The sequence below is a fragment of the Opisthorchis viverrini genome (assembly GCF_000715545.1).
Source record: "Opisthorchis viverrini unplaced genomic scaffold opera_v5_115, whole genome shotgun sequence".
Classification (NCBI taxonomy): Eukaryota; Metazoa; Platyhelminthes; class Trematoda; order Opisthorchiida; family Opisthorchiidae; genus Opisthorchis; species Opisthorchis viverrini.
Window position 1 is genome coordinate 80,691 of NW_008751773.1, and position 20,804 is coordinate 101,494.

Consider the following 20,804-nt stretch of genomic DNA (forward strand, 5'->3'; position numbering starts at 1 on the left):
AGCGCTTCTTATTCCCGTGCGGGTCAACGAAGTCCGAATCGAACCAATTTCAAGGTGCGTATTGTGAAGTTGGATGGCAAACTCCAATGTAGACGGAGTATCTCTTGGGAATCATGGCTTGTATCGGGCATCGGCCTGGTTGGGGCTCATCAAACGGATGTTTCAGGCCCTGACCTTCACGCTCAAACTTCGTATTCATAACCTCAAAGCCAGTTTATCACTCATCTTGTTTGTGCTCCTTGTCTTTATGAAAGAAGTGGTGGGATAAACCAGACGTAGAAAACCCGACTAGTTTTGAATAGTTGAGGGATCGTTTATAACCTCTTCATAATCCTAGTATAAAAGAAATCAGTCGTTTGACCTTGGAGTTTGGAAGTGGTAATTTCGAGCTAAGCTTTTTCCCAACCTAGCCTGCGTAGTCAATCTCGTATGCGTTTCTCTTATGCATTGGCAGTTGTGTAAGTATTCGTCCATAACAGGGTTTTCAATCACCAGAGTTAATGTTTATGAGCAGACCTCCCTTTGGGGTCAAGCAGCTTTTGAAGTGGATAGACACAACTATTTAAAATTATCCGGAAGCCCCAGTTTTGTTCAACAGTTTATTTGCACACAAATCTCATGTGACAATCGTCGGCCGAGAGCGATTTTGCGGGGAAGTTGGCTTTGTATTGCCGGTTTCTCTATGCGCCTGTTCGCGTTCGTATTCCTTCTCGATCCTCTCCTTTAAGGCGTTCGTACTGAGGAGGTTCTGCAGAGAAAAGAAATATCAGGTTGATAAGGGATTTGTAGACTCGACCGATCAGTTACTAAAAACTTTCATGAGGTACGAAAATTTAGATCGTGTATTTCGGTGCGAAAACACGTACATTGTTGACTGACGATGTTCTGCTGTATCACTATTGATCGGGTAGCAGTTGGTCTGTTCGCCGAACTTTATACGTGGATTGCATTTGAGCCTACTGCCATAGTGTCGTTATATTATTGTGCATCTGGGCGTAAAGCCTGTATGTAAATGTTCTGCACCAATAGTCCTAGACTGGAACACACGAGGATTGAAGACCTGGTAGTTGAAAGCACTTACCAGGGCAATACTGGTCGTTGATATGATTCGTGAGCTGTTTGGATCACTATTTTTTCTATTGTTTTTTGTTCCCATTGCCCACTGACAGACTAGTTTTATCTGTCGTCGACGACGGTCTGTCGCGTGGAGGCTTGTGTTTCTACCATAGTATCCTGTGGACTTGTATGATAATCGCTGTGCTTCTTTTTGGACTACCATTGGGAGAAGGTGAATGTCTAGTTAGTCGTTATCTCAAAACGTGTACTTGTTGAAGAAAATGTTGCCAGTGGTTGCCAGAAATAATTACACCAACTCTTCTGTCGCTCCTGAACTCAGAAAAATGCTAATTGCAAGCAGACTAGCGGGTTAGGTATCATCAGAAGTACCGTTGTCAAAAGCAATCCGCATGCGAGCGGTGAGGTGTTTCTGGCTGCTCCATCATTCCAATTGTATTTTCATTGACTCCATCCTTTTTTTCAAGAAGCTTACTTTGAACAACAGATATGGAAATTCCGCTTTAGTACACGGAGTTTGTCAGTTTCGGGTCATTTTTACTTTTATCAACGTACGGGTCGAAGCGGATTAGAGGCTAAAAGTGGCTTTACTAAACTCCCTACAATTCTGGAGAATGCGGAAACATCCCTTTCAAATACGCTCAGTTTGATGTTTTCTTGACTGATTTTATCCCCCGATCGGTCTCATTTTTGGTACAAGTAAATCAGTATCAAGTTACTTCAGTGTAATAGCCTTGAGTGAAAATCGTGGAAATGTTGATGACTTCATAGCGGACGTTTCAGATAAAACTATCCAACGTTTGACCAACAAGGATCGGGGGGATGACATTTCACAGTTTGAAATTGCCTAAGAATTACTGTTCTGTGCTTTTGTAATTAAGCGTTCTGCGCGAATCCACAGATCATAGCTCAGGGTGACAAAGTACCTCGTGGACGGAATTTGAGGCAAACGTTTGAGACCGATGGAACTCACCTGTTTTGGTTGTGAAAGGTATCGTTCGAGGGTTTCCGTTCGATTGGCTTGTTGGAGATATGCCTGTCGCATCGATAGAACAATGTCAAGAGCCAGTTTATATTTCATCGCCAGTTCTATCGCCCTACACAGGGAAAGTGTTGAGAATCGTGTTAACGGTTTAGACTCATTGAGGGTTAGATATAGTTTCTAAAGTCCGAATTTCATTTTGAAGCCCCATTGAGAAAAAATACTTGAGGATGGTTGTTTTTTGTGTGGTATTCTTGCATATTGTTACAGTCCAAATCAAAGATTGATACCCGGTGAATTAGATTCCCTGTCGCTCACTCTGAGGTACTCACTCTGGACCCAGGAAGGACGTTTTGTAGCACAGACCATGACAGATGGCACAATCAAAAAGCAAGCTGTAGGCCTGGTCCAGTAATTCACAAAATTCAGAAGAGTGTCTGTTCAGCTAGAACTGCAGCTGAAATCAGTTTAAATCAGTGAGGTGATCAGTAAACTGGTTTTCAGTGAAACTGAAGTAACTTGCATGATATTGATCGATCAGTTTTCGGTCGTCTATGCCATTTCGTACCCTTACATTTAAAATACATCCGTAAAACAGCTGTGCATGCCAAATTTGGCAAATTTGCTACCTTTTACTGTTTCCGTAAATTTGTTCCTGCGGGTAGAGCACAACTACTAGTGGACAGTTAGATGACATTCAGTGAACTGACTGTCAATCCACGAGATGCTGTTCTCTTCCCACCCATCAGGATTTACCTCGTAAAGGAAGCAACTGTATAATGGGTTTTGACCATATCGCGCGAAATGTTCTGTTAGAATGGCTCTGAAGGAGCAGAGCCAATACACCGGCAAAACTTGTCCGGGTGGCTGTAAGTCTGTATGCAGGATAGGTGCATGACAGAGAATTAGAAGGTAAAAAGTACTCGTTGGGTGAATTAGTACAAGCACCAAAAGTTTTTTTTACTGTTAGACAAGATATTCCTCGACATTCGTCTGCGTCTAGGAAGGAAGCAGTCCTTCTCAAGGATTCCTGGGATGAGGAAGGGGGTCATCAATCAAAGTGAGGAGAATACAAGCGACAACAGACCTGTTAATATGATTGGGGGAAACGGAAAGCTTCCTCAGTTTCATAACGTAAAAGAATGGACTCTCTGGATATGAGGGGACCAACCAAGGTGACTTGATAGGGTCAGTTTCGGATAATACAAAGTAGGAGTTCTGCACAGAATAACAATTAAAACAGTAGGCCGACTGATGGTTATTGAGTAACCAATGTATAGTTGACTTGGACTTAGGTAAAGATAATGTCTTGGCATTTCTAGATGTTGAGAATGGAAGTACCCTCACGAGACCGACCAACAACTTCACTCAGTACAATATATAGCTCCAGATATGCAACAGATTCAGTCAATCCCTATGTCAGTGGAGTTGCTGTGAATGAGAAAATCAGAGGCAAGCGTATCCCTTTCAGAGAAAGAACAAAGCGGAAAGAAAAACAGAAATCTAAGAAGCAGCCGGCAATGAAGAGAAGTGGTTATTCGCACGCGTGAGTCGCGTGCGGTTTGTAAAGTAGTGTTCGAACAACGGACCTTCCGGTCAGTAAATTCGCGCTCTAACCACTTGGGCCATCTCATTACCTGGTAAAAATGCCACGGAAGACTGGATACTTTGATGTCTGGGACAAAACTTTCTCGTTTTGCAACACAGCAAAAATGTTCAAAGGACAAATTTGCAATCACTGAAGACATCTTTATGGAAAACTCATTGTGAATACTTATAAACCCAATATTTGGTTGTACGTAAATGTTACCTTGGGGAAACTACTCGTAAACGACCGGATTTCTTTTTGTAATGCACTGACTACCTGTACTTTAGTCGTTCATGTAAGGTGGAAAGCCACAGTGATTTTGGGCATAGACAATTTAGTATTTTCTTTGAAGTAACCATTCGAGGAGCTGAGTGCACCTACTTCGACTTCCTTCATCAAGCCTGACCCAATCGCTATTCGGGAGCGCGGAGCAACTGTAATAAACATCAGCATAGTCTCGGATGGGCGCGGAGTGACTGTGTGGAATGAGAAGAAGCAGAAGTATGGTTCTGATAAATATTCTCTCGCCATAATCTCAGCCCTACGTGCAATCGGTTGTGATGTTGACTTTTTGGTCCACCAACCGATAATCATTTCTTAACGAGGGATCTGCTTTCCTCAATCAACCAAGACTATTATTGAACTGGGACTTCTTAAGATCACACTCAGTGACTTGTGTTTGCTTGCGATTGTGGGTTTTCTGCGTACTTACGACACTTTTATGCGTGGCACATGACGTTGAGTGTACATTTACCCTCACACTAGACCCTGTATGATGGGCACTTTGTGCCTGATGTGCGAGTCTTGACTGTGCTAGCACTTACCGCACCTTGAAGAGTATTCAACATTGTGGTACTTCCTTCGGCTTTGGTCATTACGCGTGTTTCCATACCAAACATTCTTACATACTTTGAGATTCATCTTATCTGAGTGGGACTGTTGGTGGCATGACTTCAAATGAAACGTTTTTCTCTTTTATCTCATATTCTCCAGAAATCCTTTCACTTTCATAACTTTCATTCACTTTTTATGTATGTGACCATGCTCTTCAAAAAAGGCGATAGACATTGATGTAGGATAATTCATGCACGGACTACCTAGAGACCTCACCTTTGCGACAACATAGCTTCTGTCCTATCCAGCTAGTACTAGTGATGAAATCCCTTTTACGCCTTACGCAAACCGATATTGAATTTACTCCGTCACAGTAAAACCAGACAACGCAGTAGCCTGTCGTGTAACTAACTCCGTTGCTCCGAATATCTCCTTACTTGCTGTGAAACGGCTGTTCCTGAAATTATAACCCTTTGATCACTGACCGGGTGACTTTAATCCATGGTTAAATACGCAGCAACTATTAAAAGTCATTAAACTTTCTTACCTGTTCCAATTGTAGGAGTTTAGGTGAAGCATGATTGCACGGAAGTATAAACCGGCTTGAAGTAACACACCTTCAGCATCTTGATACTCCCCTGTAAAGCGTGAACAAAAGAGGCAGAATGAAGGATTTTGGCTGCCGAAGCAAGGAACATGATTGTGGATGCGCTATATTATCTCCGGTTAGGCACACACCCGAGGACTACTCCCATGGAGACGGGTGGTAGCAGTTGTTTAGTCACAGCCTACTTTGGGGTCTTTTTCACTAAGTCTTATGATCTTTTTTTGGAATAGGTACTGGATTGTGGGAAAATTGTGATGAACTATCTTTTGACTGACCAGCGCTTTGTATGATATGGGGGAACGCGTTTTAGATCGAAGCGAACCATCCTTTTCAGCATGAGTTTGGATATCAAAACATTTGTTTCCAGTGCCTAATTGTACATTGTAATGGCAAACGCCAAGACATTGAACGTGTCGACTCACCGGATAACATCAACATCTCTGCTGTTTGCATTTCTTTCTTTGGTAGACCTTTTATGTAACGGATGTACTCCACCTTATCAACCTGCAAATCAAGCAAGCGTAAATAAAAAGCATGGCTGCATGAGTGTACATTATTACGAGCAGATCAGCAGGTATTGCAACGACAGTGTCATAAATTTTGCAATCCTACAAATAACCGACGGCTTCCCCTCACTCGATATTTCGCCAAACCATAAGATTCAAGGCCACACACTCCAGGATATTGAACTTATCCGTGCATGCAGGGAAATCAGCCGTTTCTTCTCTATCACGCTTAAAGAAAACGTGATAATGAACTTAGCAGCCTAACGGTGTCCGAAGACCTAGTGATTTACCCACTCAATGTTTTAAAGTTACTGTGTGATCGTGTTATTATATGGTTGCGATATTTGGGCTCTGTTGGTAGAGGATCTGAAATAGTTTCAGTGTGCCGATGTCCTTTATGGACGAATCTAGTCGGGGAGTGGAAGCGGGCGTTCTTCGATGCAACAATTACATTAACTGACAGTCGGTGTTAGATTTCCGCTACTGTATCTATATAATGTACAGCAACTCAGTTCCCATAATTGTCCGGAAAATGCCCAAAGGTGGGCGTAGTTACAAAATAATACGCGACATTTGTAACTTTATATCAGATAAGTGCATCAGTAGTGTGCAATATATACGATCTCTGGACGATCCCGTAACTGGGTGAGAATATAGGGATAGCGGGTTAGTCTGATAGTGTGGATTTCGAATACCTCGAACCAGTTGTTAATGCTCCTTCATAGAAAGGATTGCCTTCTGACAGCGTTTTCCTATATGAACGCGAATAGAAACGAGAGTTACGTCGGTCGAAGGTGACCGAAGTAGCAAGCGACAGATTTGAACTCACTTCTTCAATCTCAGCAAACGCGATTTCAGCCATGTCCAAATCTTTCGCACACGTTGCGAAGCCGGCCAAACAGGCCCACAGCATTTTGTCCTGTATTTGGGAACAGCAGCGTTTTAGTTAAGTGGTAACTTACAAGTGCCGTACAGGCTATGTACATGGCATGAATAAAAATGAACAACCGACGATACTTCTTAATACGTAACGGATTATCCAACACCCACCCGCACCTACATAATAGTAATAATAACAATGTAATCGTATAAGCAGTAAAACCCTCACGGTGCCTAGCTGCCACTTCGCCCGAAAGGAGCACAGAGGTTAAGCTACTGCTTGGTTGCCTAAGTCCACACTGCAGCAGTCGAGATTGCGAGGTTGGGACCTATTAGTCAGTAAGCTCAGGCCTTAACCACTGAGCTATCTCGGATTGCTCCTTGAAGGTTGGTCATCAACGATGAGTTCAATATATAAATTCCGATATCAGCTGTTTTTAGCCGTTCATTCACAATGCACGCACCCATAAAAAGGCGCTGGAATAGCTTTCTCTTGCAGGCGATGATATTATAATGCAGTAGCAGTTTCGGTTAATGGTGTTCTCATGTTTATCCCGTTACCCAAATGATACGGTTAATAACGACGATAGAATATTGCAACAGGCCAGAAGGGCACTCGTGTATGGTCAGCACACCTAATTAATTTCGTGAAACTACTGGTGTGCACCTCTCGCTACCACTTTGTCTGTTTATCAGTCTAATGAGCCGCAACCATCTTACCAGTCTAAGTGAGTCAAAGTAATTTACGTCTGTCCAATTGGATGCCTTCACTGAAACAATCCATTTGTTCGCATTCGAAGTGTGATGCATCGGACTGGAAGGTGTACACTCGATGTCATCACGATTTCAAATACCTTTATTCCATAGATGAATCTTCTCTCTTGGAAGATGGCTCCATGAAACGTTTATTTTCACTTTTTAAATAGATTAGAAAGCGTTTTCCAAAAGATTAGGAGAAACTGTCAGTAACCATGTGAGTAGCGCGTTACGTCTAGATTAGGAACGTCTTGTGTATTGGTGCTTACTGCTGGGTCTTTGGTAACGACCGCAATAGGTGTTTTGAACCCGACCTAGTTATATCATCTCATACAAATCTATCTTTGCTTGATATTTAGCTAATCCGTTTACTTTCGCAAAAAAGGAGACACACCACTACTGCTGCCGTGAATTTATCTTACTTCTGCCTATAGATTCCTTAGACTAACCAACCAGATTCTCCTTGCTTCACATTACTCATCGGTGTACCTACCTTGTGGAACCTAACTCACGTTACGCGATCTGTGAAGAACTGCGAATAAGCTTCTCTGTTCAGTTACAACGATAACCAGGAGCATCCCAAGATCCAGACACAACGTGCCGGAGTTTCTTCAAAAGCATAGGGAAACGCGACGATAATTGAAGCTAAATATAAGTTAGTACTCGACTGCAATCCGGTTGCTTATACAAAATCCACCAATTTGACGAAAATACACTTTGATCGCTGATGTTACGAAGGAGAAAGTGGTCGAGGATATATCTCATGTATACTTAGGGAACGCTGTAGCGTACGTCTTATGGGTGGCTGTTGATGTGTTCGGTGAGCTGAGTAATTTGGGTAATTTGGCCCCGCCCGATGAACGGTGAAATGGTTAGATGTGCCTGCCGTTTCAGGATTCATGCGAAAAAATATACGGTATTTAGGTTCATAAGTGTGGTCCGTCCAAAAAAACTACGGATCTCATAAATTGCTGCATAACTGTCAGAAAATTGATGAAAATGTCACCTTGACATTACGACAAAGTGAAAGCGCTTCGTTCCACTTATTTGTCGCTATCAGCTGGTGCAGTTTGTCCGGGTACGGGGACACCGTGAGGGCGCTGACACTTCCGTTGATCCGGCGAATTGTGATTCGGTCTCGATAGAAACTGAGAAGTTCCGGTTGTTTACCAAACTCCTCTCTGTAACAGTGAATGTGGTGATTAAAAACTATTTGAAATGGAAACTGGTAACAGAACATCACTTTTAAGCCCAAGCAGGCAACCTGATCATAAACATGGGTGACCTACACCGCGAATGTGAAACCTATGACCATCCGTGACATATAGAATATGGACGGAGGCAACGATTTAATTTTGCTTTGGATGAGTTCTATTTTCTGTTGCTTCAACAATCTGAAGCAACTTCAGAACACGAAGTTGAACATGCACACGATCTTTTGAAAGGAAAAAAAACATTTTTCGCATGTTAGAAGAAGTTTTTGCTTTCCACAATACGAGTCAAACTCTGCAAGCGATTGTGTGAGCTATACAGCTGGCTGATAAGGCTACTAACTCTGTTGATCCGTCGCGGCTGTACTTTGGCTGTTTATCACGTACACGCGATAGAATTTCCTTGTATTTTACCTGGCCCAACTCAATGGTTTATGAAGTGAGAATTGAGTAACAAAAGTGAAATGAACTTGAGAGAATTTTCCACTTCGAAATGCCTTTGAACAGAATGATATGATTCATCTTACTAACCCATATGCACTTGACAGGTGATGAACTCAGCACACATCCTTCCAGATTAGAATTACACTCACTGGGTATCGTGTTCGTGCGTGGTTAGTGCCAAAAGGTCGCTGTCCACAAACGCAATGTTAGGATAATGCCACACAGATATATTATCATTGACGACAGCCGCCAGAATATTTGATGTCTGCGACCAAATGAACGAACTGGCCATGGTTGCTTCATGGGTATAGCGTTCATGAGAACAAGTGCGGGAGTGATTGGCGTGGTATGGAGAGAAGAGATGCAGGGAGGAAAAAAGTAGAAATATGTAGATATTCCAGTGAACTTGATATTAGTGAAACAACTTTTTCATGAATTATTTATGTGGGTAAAAGTATTTGTGTTGGAAATCTTAGATTATTGAAATGCTTTATGTGATACGGTAAACAAGCTCACTTGTTTTGTATAGGTTACGTGATGAAACCTTTGGGGTAGCGGTACTTCTACAATGTCTATGATAAGTTAATTTTCTAATCTTCCACCAGGGGGCATTGGTGGCCGCGAATAAAACTGAGCTAAAACGGGTTGTCAAAATTTCAGGATCCTCGTCTCTTCTATTTTATCTGAATATGACCAGGATGTTAGGGACTAGTTGAGAACTAAACGAACATTTGAGATTCAGGCAGATGGATTATCGATTGGATTGAAATACTCCGATATGTTTTATGTTCAACGATACGAACTACACAATGAAATCTCTCAATGAGATAAAATTTATCAGGTAGGCACAGTCCGCGAATCCACGTGAACCCTATATTTTACTTGAACCCAAATTGCACGGATTTAGCGATATACACTCATTTGCAAATAATTTTGGTTTTGGGGGAGACTTATCCGGAACCCAGATGAATCTCTTGTTTATGATGTTATTAAGCAACTGAGTGTGCTGCACCGGGCTGTCTCATGTTTCAATTGGTACGATTTTCGAGATATCGCGATGCATGTATAGACGTAATACACTACTCATAAGGTTGCACGAAATTCTTTGGCAGTCCCCCATTGATTTTTTGTTAAACTTGAGCGTATTTTGCTAAGATAGAAGAACTATCTTCATGTGGATCAACCCACAGTGAGTTTATCCCTGAAATTCTGTCTCCAATAGCAGTAAGCCTCCGACAAATTTCCGTGCGACAGCCTACTGTAATTTGGGGACCAAATTGGCATAATTAGAAAGCGAGGATTCAAGCTGGATGCTGTCGTTCTAAATGTTAATATACGCTCAACACCTAACTATTGTCAAAGGTAGGAATCTGGATTTGCACTTGTTTTCGTTCAACTGGTATAACTAGATTTGATTAGTTGTTGGTCGGCCTGCGCCCTAAACTTACATCATTTGAAACTGCCATCACATTCTTAAAACGTTATTTTTGGAGCAGATAGTCTCGCTGGATATAGAAGTACTTACTACGGACCCCTTGGAGATTTACCCACCCTGGGAGCTCTATTTCGGTAGAATGCCGTAGTTTTTATATCGGTCTTCCAAATGCTATTAAAAATAAAACGTGTGCTTGATCGTTCGAAAAATCAGCGAAATATTTCCTGATATTTCGCTCCATCATATTTAGTAGAAATACATTGATCGCCTCTGAGTATTCACACGTGAATCCACAAAACTTTTAAGTAGGGAACACTCCGTTACCACTGACCGGAAGGTCCGTGGTTCGAACCCGACCTCTGCCTCTCGACTTCCGCTGTCTAGGCTTGGGCAACCTGGCAGTACCCCCAGACCTCGTGCTTCCTTCGGGTGACATGGCATCTAGTCACCGAGAGGGGGTTACAATCTTCCCCGAAATGTGCCCCCAATGAAGGGACTTTATCTTATTGTTGGAGAGGGACCGGAACACTTTGTGCTCTTAGCGTGAATAGGAAACATATCCATGCTCTCTTCTCTGAACAGGAAACTGACTGAACCTAAATTGGGCATCTTGCTTGGAGATAGAATTGTTGAAAACTAAAAACTGACGGAGCACCACTTCAACGTACTGAGCTTGGTTGACTTTCGATTGGTTCCAAATACCCGCACTGACATCAAGTAGAGATCCTTATTCCGATCCAGAATGGCCAGTCGTTGATGAAGTGGTGAGCCACATTGATCCAGTCCAATTTGGAGAACGTCGGTCTAAACGAAATGGATCACATTAAGGCCTTTCACTCGTTGCCGCCAAAGAATCACGTAAAAGTGACCTTATAGAAAAAAATAAATTGTTCGCAGGGACCTATCCTTGAGACCAACATAATTCTTTTCTACACGGAACCAGAAAGTGTAACCTGCTTCATTACAGCTATCAAAGTGATTAGGGAAGCTTCTGTTCACTGTGTTTAGAACGCGATACACGAAGTACAAAATACCAATGTTTTTTGGACAGGCTTTGTCAAAAACCTAACACAGGATACACACGATTATCTATAACCTTCTGGATCAGTGTACTGAAGCACACTCTCAGAAACAGCCATCTGTGTCACATAGACGAAGGTTGAAAGGTAAAAATTTGAAACATTGGTTGATCAAAGTTCTCCTCAGCCTAAGAAGAAAGAATAGGTATGACGCCTCATTAGGGACACCGATTCCGGTTAGTCGGAGTGAGTGACCAGCTCTACCAAAATTCATTCATACAAGTCCAATCTAACCACCAATTTGGTACCGCTGCGGTAGGGTTGCAGGGCAAACAGGTGCTTCTGGCACCTGGAAACTCCGACTTCCCTGATAGAAGCAACATGGTAGGGCGAATCGGAATCGAGCGAATATCGCTGTGGAGGTTCTGTGACTAACGTTTGCCGTGACACAGATCCGATCTGCAACTCACTAGAATGACAGTATGGGGGACGGTTGAAAGTGCACGCGTACACTGCAATTCAGTATTACGTTTGAGCAGAAGTATTCCGATAACCTGACAGCCAGTGGAAATAGAGCATCCAATGAACGGAAGGTGAGTATCACGAAAGTGTCAATGATCGTAGCTACGTGAGTGGGAATTTCGCCAATATTTAGGCCGATTTGTCGGTTGCCTGGTTGGATTATTCGCAACCAGAAACTCATCTAACAGTCAATCCCTTCATTATAGCAGAACCGTGGTAGCTGAGCAGTTGCTTTCACTTAGACGAATTCATTTATTGATCATAAAATTTTGGCATGAAGTTGCATAAAACGGATGAACGCTCGACCCTTCTTAAATCTACTTTCTTGCTCTTGAAGTGGTATTTTTCAAAGTTATTCAAAAGTCGGCTGTCTTCCCAACTGCACCGGCCTGGATGAGATATTCGCACAAATATTAACATATTTTTGGCTTTCGTTTGATGCATAGTCTTATAAGCCGCTCGTGGCTGAACAGTTTGTGGTTCAAATTGGTAGACGGGAAGTCTCGGGTTTGAATCTCCTTGGAGGTACGTACTACCGATCATTCCTGATAAGGATGAAACAGCTGTACACTGTTCCTCGGCTGTTCAGCATGGGTTGACTTAATTTGCACGACGAAATATCCACTGAAAATAAATCTTAAGCTCGGGGTTATTTTTATGCGAAAATATGAATTATTTCCCGGACAGCCTCCATCGTCTGGAGCAGTTTCTGCTAAACTTTCTCTCTCGCTTTCAAACCCTACAACAAATGTAATCCCATCCACTGGTTTGAATAGACCGACGACCATCACTGGGGTTCATCCACATTACTCTTGTCTTAGCAGGCCTCTTCTGCCCTTACTGTGCTTCTTTCGGTTAACCCACACAGAAAAAAGGACACGGTAGATTAGTTTCACACATATTACAGCTCGTCAGTGGCCACATGGGATTCGAACTCCGTCTCAATGAAATGCAATACGAACTCATCACCATTACTTCACCAGAGCGCAATGGAGACACATGAAATAGCACCCCTGAACGACCAAAGATTTTCGTATTGCGAGCAGTGACTGGACCGACCGATTCTCGAGCGACGGCAGTCTTGGTTGCATCGACCGACGGATTCCAAAGTCATGACTTCCCAATCAGGTGGCACCACATTCCATAGGTCCCGCAAGCATTCCCAAATAATTGTCCAACAAAGATAAAGTCAACGACCACTTAATACTGGGATTATGAGTGTGAACTCTGAATCCTGAACACCAGGCCAACAAATCATCTGCCTCTAATTGGTGAGTCCCACTTCAGGTTAAGGGCTAAGTGAATTGACCACTCAGGACCGGCCACCTCTACTTTTCGAGTACTCTTTCACCAGTCGTGCTTGTGATCTTCAGGTAAGTAGATTATTGGATTGTGCTAAAGGTTTTATCTACCGTTGCCATCGAAAATTATCATCTACATGGGAAATATTATGGCCTAATTGTTCTCTCCCTATCACCTAACCAAACCTTGCTTGATCTTGAAAAATTAAATTGGCTTAGTAAAGAACCAACCATCTGATTACACCCCAGCAACTAGGTCGCTATTCGCTCCTTCAATATACTTACAAGAAATAGGAGCATTTGCCCATCTGTATACAACCTTCAAAATCTATGTTACTGCGCGTTTTTGAGGAGGCAAACGGCAATGCGGAACGAAAATTGTGAACGGTCTGTTAGGATGAAACGAGAAAATTGACTCCAGCTAAACAAAATGAAAAAACAAGTCGTTTTTGCTGTTATCGTAGCCTCTGTGATAACACCATGAATAATCATTCATATTGAAATTTTGTAGGCCCTTCTGTAACATTCTGAAGGCAGCAAACTCGAGCATTCGGTTAACCGACCTCGTATTCAAAGTGGTGCCCACAACCTAGCTTGACAAAGTAAACCAGCTTAATCTATCAAACCGTGAAACGCAGTGAAGCCATTTGTTCCGTCCTAAATCGTTAGCACTTCACCGTCCTGGGACTTCATGTTGTACAAGAAGCTGAGCATCTGAAGATAGGTAGCTTTCGAACAAATACGGTAGAGCATAAGTTACCGTCGTTTGCGCATGGTGTTGAGTGCCTGATTTATTTTTCGATAGGATCTATTTCTACTTATAAAACCGTCGGTCAACTACTTAGGATTGAAAAACCTATGAAATCAAAAAGACTTTGGTGCAACAAACCGTCTTTGGGGAGCACCGATGCAGTGGATTTAACGTAAATCAATTTGAGAATAAGTGTCGTTGGCTCGTGAATGGGTAAAATTTAGCCGTGTTCGTAATTAGGATCCTGTACCTCAATGTCCGATTGTTCAACAGGTGACGCACGTTTGGAAAAGAGTAAGAAGAAAGACATGGTATCATCCAATACAACGAATCCTTGGATTCATAGTTACTCAAACTGTGCTCAACTCACGGAATGAACGATTGGTTTCCCGTCCCCAATCGGCTTTGCAGTTGCGGTTTCAAAGAGGTAAATGGCTGTAAGCGAACATATGTCATTTTTGAGTGTTAAAGTGGAACAGGAAACAAAAACTCTATAATCCAATTTACAAAAAAAATCAGAGAACAAGAGTGTCTGTAAGTTTGGAAACTGCTTCCACTGACGGAGTGTGGAAAAATAGTAATAGATCGCTGTGTACCAGTTGTCCCTCGTCCATCGGTTAAAGTTGTACAAAATCCCTCTGGTACTCTAGGAATCGTTGAATATTGAGTTTTTTTTAAGTCCTCAGAGTTTCATGCGAAGTAGCTTTTGTTGTAGATTAGTAAAAAGGCGTGAACATATTTCTTGTGTCGGTAAACCGGCCCGCAGCGGAAATGAAATGAGGTCTCATTTGTTAGGCGAATGAACCAATGTTTCGGGACTTCTTAAGCCGTTTTTACATGAGCGATGCTCAGGTCCAGGGTACTAAACTTAAGCAGGGGTTTTTTTGGTGGTTGGTTTTGTTTATAAGATACGCCATGGAGTAGCAGAAGGGCTATATTCTTCTATCAAGCATGCATCACTTGTTTTCCTAAGAGCAAATACATCCAACCTCAGTGGGCCAGATAAGCAGGTGCGCTGTTTTGCCATTTTCTCCCAGCGCCTCCGCTGTACTACGCGAGAATGGAGGTCCCACCAAGAGTCAATGTGTTCGGTCCAGGAATTGTAAAATAAGACTTAATTAACTATGTATGATGTTAAATACAGCTGCCAAAAGTTCATTCTTGGGCGCCAGGAATTTACATCCTGGTTCAGTGTAGGCTGCATTCTTGGTTGTTGGTGAGTTCGCCCAGCTTGGCAGTTGGATTGCAACCCAGTTGCAAAGTTCGGTAAACAGACCAACAACCAAGCAGAGCACTCGAGGTGCCAAGATTCCGCGACATTGCCAATAAAATATGGCTATTAAAATCAATTTTCAGAGAAAATGTTGTGCGGTAGAGCACCGTTTTTTGAACGCTCCATCCACATTCACATATAAGTTACAACTGATAAGTTGTGCGAACCATGTCACCTAGACTTAACTGTATACTGCTTCCAAGAATCCATGGGTCAATTTAATATTTGTACGGAACATTGACTCCTGATAAGAATTTCTGGGCCGAAACACAAGGTAAGATTATCTGGACCAGTACGAAATAGGTACAAAATACGTAGTTGTCGGCCCAAAAGCCCACTTTCCAGGTCGATTGTTTCAATGCGCAATTACTGAACCCATCCCCAGAGGAGAAGGTTTGAGAAGTACGGAATTTCTCCCATTGATGCCCTTTTGCAAGAAAACACGTGATGCTTTCTGGTTCTGCACATGGGTGACTCACTTCACAAAAGCAGATACCGCAACGTAAATTCTCTGTCACACTAAATGTTCTATATACCTTACATATATTTATTGGCCAGCTTTTCGAACACTTTATGTCACAGGCAGAGGTAACGCACTAACTCAGCGTATAATAAACTATTTTAGACTCAGCTAGTGGTTTGGCCTTGGCTACACACACACACTACGATTGCTCAGAACACTCTTTATTTGAAACACCAACTGAAAGTAAGACATCTTATGGATGGGAAGATGCGACGCACGATCACGCTGTCGTTCTCAAGTTTCAATAATCACCCTTGTTTTCTTTATTCTGCAAACAAACCTCTTTGTGATAAAGCATCATGTTTATCGATTTCTGTTTAGGCTGAACTTAACTAAAACACCACTATCCACCAGCTGCTGAGATGTCCATGTCCCATGACCGTTATGCGAGTCCACTGGTGCGGACCAAGAATATCGATTACCTAGATAATCCACTTTCCCTTCTTTCGAAAGAGCTTGCCAGAAAACGTTGCGATGCAAATTGCGCCGGTAAAGCCAGCATGTTGTGATAGTTTTATTGGCCATCCTGTCGAAAGGATGAACGTTTGGCTAATTCTCAAAAGTGTTTCCGCCAGAACGGTGTGCTGCATCATATTAAGTATTATCATTCAGACGATGGTGTTTTTCCTTTGCCATGGAAACCAAACTCACTCTTCTCATCCAGTCCGTTTTTTACTGCAATTGTATCGTTTGATAGAGAAAATCCAGTAGCGTGAACCAAGTCAGTGCGCAGATTGGGCTGTTTGGGAGAACATACCAGACGACCATCATAGCTGTACACGTAGATATTCATTCCATCGACAAGCACAAAGTACCTGTGGCGAAAATTGGAACATTAAGTGTTCTCAACTTCAGGTAATAATTAACTGGGAAGAAGTTGCATGAGCAGGTAAACTCACTTTAGACATTGGACAATCAAGGTTACACTACACTCCCTCAGTTCTGTGATAACGGGAGTGTTGAAGTTGTTCGTGCTAAAATAAAACAGTTTGTCGTATGAGATATTCTGATTTAGCATTCAACCTCGAATTTCGTCTGCAAACCTTACTAACTGTACCATTTTTGCACTAAGACAAGAAAAATGACCTAAATGGGTGGCGGCGGGTTTTCAGAAGTACAAGGTGAACAAAACATCAAAACAGGGCAATGCGGCGTAGATCGTAGAGGTGCACATACCTGTAGACGTAACACTGAGAGGAGGTGACCACAATCAATTGGTTATAAGCTAATGAGGCTTTGGTTACTCGGTCACGAAATTCAAGGTGTTCCGTCGCTCCATTCCGTATGTTCTGCACTTCTACTGTTCGTTCATCCACCACGGCAGCCTCAAAACCATTCCATTCAATCCAGCGATCAGTAACTTGGCCCACAATAATCTCACCATTGCCACCGGCCGCTGCGATTTGCGTCCCATCCGCGGACCAGCGCATGTTCAACAGACTGCCTGTTTGCGTCTTCACCACGGCATACGACCACTAAATGAATAGTTGAAAGTAAGTCACTGTGAGCATAGAACAAGAGACAAGGTTACATTCAGGGGACACCACTTTCAAGCTTAATTCTCACGGAAAGTAGCATTCATTTGGCCACTCATTTTGAACTAACTTTGCAATTAAATGTCAGGTATATATATATATAATATGAATTTTCGTAACAACATTTTCTGGGCAGAATGTCTTGAATTGAATGACTTATTATGAACAGGCTCCGCCTCAGGAGTATCGACTGACGTTTCCACTATTGGTTGGTAGGCCGAAATCGACTCAAAGATTGCTAAAAGAATTGAGCTCCATGTGGTGTAGAATATGGATTTTTCTAATTATAAAGTCAGAACACAGCGTAGTGGAATAGGTTGTTGTAGGCCAACTTCCCGGTTGCCGTGGACAACCTTTCACACTCAAATGCAGCGACATTTGAGTCCACTACCGTGTCTTCTGATTGGTGCATCCCTGTGATCAGTTGGTAGTCAGATCGGACCAGCGTGTGTGGGTGTGTGTACATGTGATTACGTGTGCACTCTGTACTATGGCAACAGAAACGGTGGATTACAAAAACCTACTCCACTACGTTGTGTTTTGACTTCATAGTTCGAAAATTCCATATGATTTTTTATCCTTCAGACCAACTAACAAAGCCCAGTCATCACCCGAGGTTTGATTAAATAATCACTAACTTACTCCATGTCTGTCGCACAACCGCATCATATTGAAGCTTCCAACAGCGAACAGTTGTCCATCTGGCGCCCATGCTAGCGAGGTGATTGGGTGATTATAGGGTGAACTGGAATACAGGAGCCTGCCAAAGGTATCCCACAACTAGAAATAAACCAGGAATAAATGAGTACCACCTACCCTGTATCTACAATCCTCCGCGCCGGAAAGAATCTGGTCATTTGCACCATTCCAGTCTATTTTCAGCACCAAGCCTTCATGGGCTTTCCACTAAAGGTTGGTCATTGAATTCAAGGTTGTACGTACAGCCAGAGGTTTGGCGTTGGCTTGAAGAGATTGCAGAACAAGTTGTCTGCCAAGTGTAAACACGATTTGCGAATTATTTGAGCCCCATGCAAGAGAATAAATCGGAAGGCCTCAAGGAAATGGATGAAACGAATTGAATACGATGACCATACCATGCTGAACCAGTGTTGAGCGCAACATCCCACTCTGAGACCAGATTTTTATTTGTCCATCTTCACCAGCTTAACAGTTGTTTTGTTTAAAAGTGCGGCAACTCACCTGTTGCAAATGACGTGCCATCTTGGTTCCATCGTACAGCAAGCACGGCTCCTTGGTGTGCTTCCACTCCCTTATCCGTCTTACCATTTCTCGTCAGGAGGTAAAATCGACCTGAATGAACCATAGGGGGATTTGCGCATAAGGAACTCACCGTCTGTTGCTCCCAATATGAAGGTATCACATGTCTGAACACTTTTCGATCCTTGTTTGCCACGCTGTCTTGGAGACCAGTCCATATCGGTGGGAAATACTGTGGCTGGCAAGCTGATCACCTTGCTTGTTTGCTTAGAACTCAAGGACCAGCAAACAATGGTGTGGTCATCCGCTGCTGAGAACACTTCATCTGTTGAGGCCCAAGCAATTGAGCTGGCCAAATCGCTATGTATAAGTCCGGGTTAAGCTTGAAGCATTTCTATATGCGATAGCTAAATTTGAAGAACAAATATAGCAAATCAAAATATCAAAAGAAACAGCTACGGTGGGACCGGGTTGCTCAGACGGGATCCTCTGCTTGATGCTCTTAACAGTATGGTATAATGGTCAGGTGCTTCACTTATTTGTTTAAGAGAAATAGCATTCCTGTAGAAACTGTATCATCAGTTTTTTACTGTTTTAACCATCCAGTAGTCGTGCACAGATATTCACAAATTTCGAACTGCTTCCTACGCCAAAGAACACAGCAAAGAAAAGTAAGGGATTCCCCACCACACAATGGGAAGTTTTTTCAATATGAGTATCACATATGAATACCTCTTCGACACCTGACACCAATGATCTTTCTGACGTTGTCAAGTCTAGTGTAGACTTTCATAACAAACCGTCAAACTGGACAAATGTTGTATACACAGTATTCTTTTCCTCGAGGAACCTCTGAAAAAGAAACGCATCAAGCGCACTGAAACACTTCGCTATCCGCAGAGAGAAGAAACCTTTCATTCCTAACAAGGAGAAATCCTTAAAGCAGTTGGCTTCGGTTCAATGACAGACTGGCAGTTTAAGCTGAAATGGTGAACTATCCCACCATGGCACTGAAGTGTTGTTAGCTTATCCTTGAGCATGCCCATCATACATTGGATTGGTGCGCAATACACACGAAGCACTGGATGAAAATGATGGTACTGAAGGACAGGACAAAACAACGCATGTAAACTCCAAAACTATATAATTCCCGCTAATTAATACACATTGTTAAGTAACCATCCCGCTAACAGATTGTCTTGTCTCCTGTTTCTTATTTGACCTCTGTTTGCCGAGAAATCACGGAATATGATAACCATTATGCGCTTTCGCCATGTTGCGCCATTATCCAAAAATCACAAAGCAGGAGCATTAAAAATCTGAAGTTACAAGGTGTAACCCTGTAATACCAATGAAAACTGTTTAAATTTCAGTGACTTCCCACATAAAACCTGTGGTAGAACCATCATTGGTTAGGATTTTACAAGAATAAACTTCTTGCAGTCAGAATTTTGAGGCGTCCAAATGCGATCCATCGGTGGAGTAAAGCGATGATGATTTGAACTATATTCATGAAACCATGTGGATCGCCCTCAATAAAAACTGCCTGGTAGAACACCAAACTTATCCGGAGTTCACACTGTTTACGAGACCGAATGCCCCGAGGCAACAAATAAACTACCTAAATGTTGCTTAAAATCCTTTAATAGCCGTGACCGCTTTCCCTTATGTAGAGGGCTCATCATGCAAGAACAGTTCCCTAGGTTCCGTCAAACTTGTGCTCTAGTTGAACCCGAAATTCTCTTGACCAGCGAGAAACAACTCCTTACACGCCGATTTGGTTGTAACGAGAGGCGCAAGTGAACAAGCGATGATCTTCCGTGTAGTCTATTTCTCGATTGGATGTGATGCACAAAGGCTTCCCAAGGTATTTGTTGGTACGCTATTCGGGCGATCTCAGCATATCTTCCTGAAGGAAGCTATTTTTAAAGTTGCCAAAAAGCCATCGATACCGCAATACAGTTTTCACCCTCCCTGGATCTCGTCAGACAGGCGCAGTACCCGAGTTTTCGTGAGACTTGTGTTCTAGTTGAACCCAAATTATACAAAATGCACGCACTACACTCATTTGTACATCAGGTTTGTTTTAATCAAAGATTCAGCTCCGATTCAGTTGCGCCTTTCGTTAACACTAAACGGACGCACAAATGAGAGCATTTCTTGGGAAAATAAACTATTTCAGTCTCAAAGCAATATTATTTTAGCTGAAACGGAAGCCCGTCAAGATTTTGGCCAAAATGTTAAGTTGACTAGGCTTCCGTGCTTGCTTTCAGTTATTAGCTGGTTGATGCAATGAAAGCCAATCGTTATGTCGTACTTGTACAGTCACTGTTGGCTGATCGTGAC

The 20,804-nt window shown here is 42.5% G+C and overlaps 1 protein-coding gene across 1 annotated transcript; it reads right to left on the reverse strand.

Annotated features, from left to right (window-relative positions):
* Positions 1-616: 616 nt before the first annotated feature.
* T265_13899 (hypothetical protein) lies at positions 617-18,818 on the reverse strand (the record flags this gene model as incomplete). The annotated part of the gene is made up of 17 exons (XM_009171067.1): positions 617-748; positions 2,048-2,171; positions 5,026-5,116; positions 5,508-5,589; positions 6,421-6,510; positions 8,233-8,407; positions 9,031-9,178; positions 10,985-11,120; positions 14,280-14,344; positions 16,357-16,520; positions 16,605-16,679; positions 16,882-17,180; positions 17,883-18,020; positions 18,057-18,146; positions 18,183-18,292; positions 18,441-18,551; positions 18,592-18,818. Coding segments are annotated over 17 exons (2,256 nt in total), but the record flags the coding sequence as incomplete, so codon positions are not given.
* Positions 18,819-20,804: the final 1,986 nt, after the last annotated feature.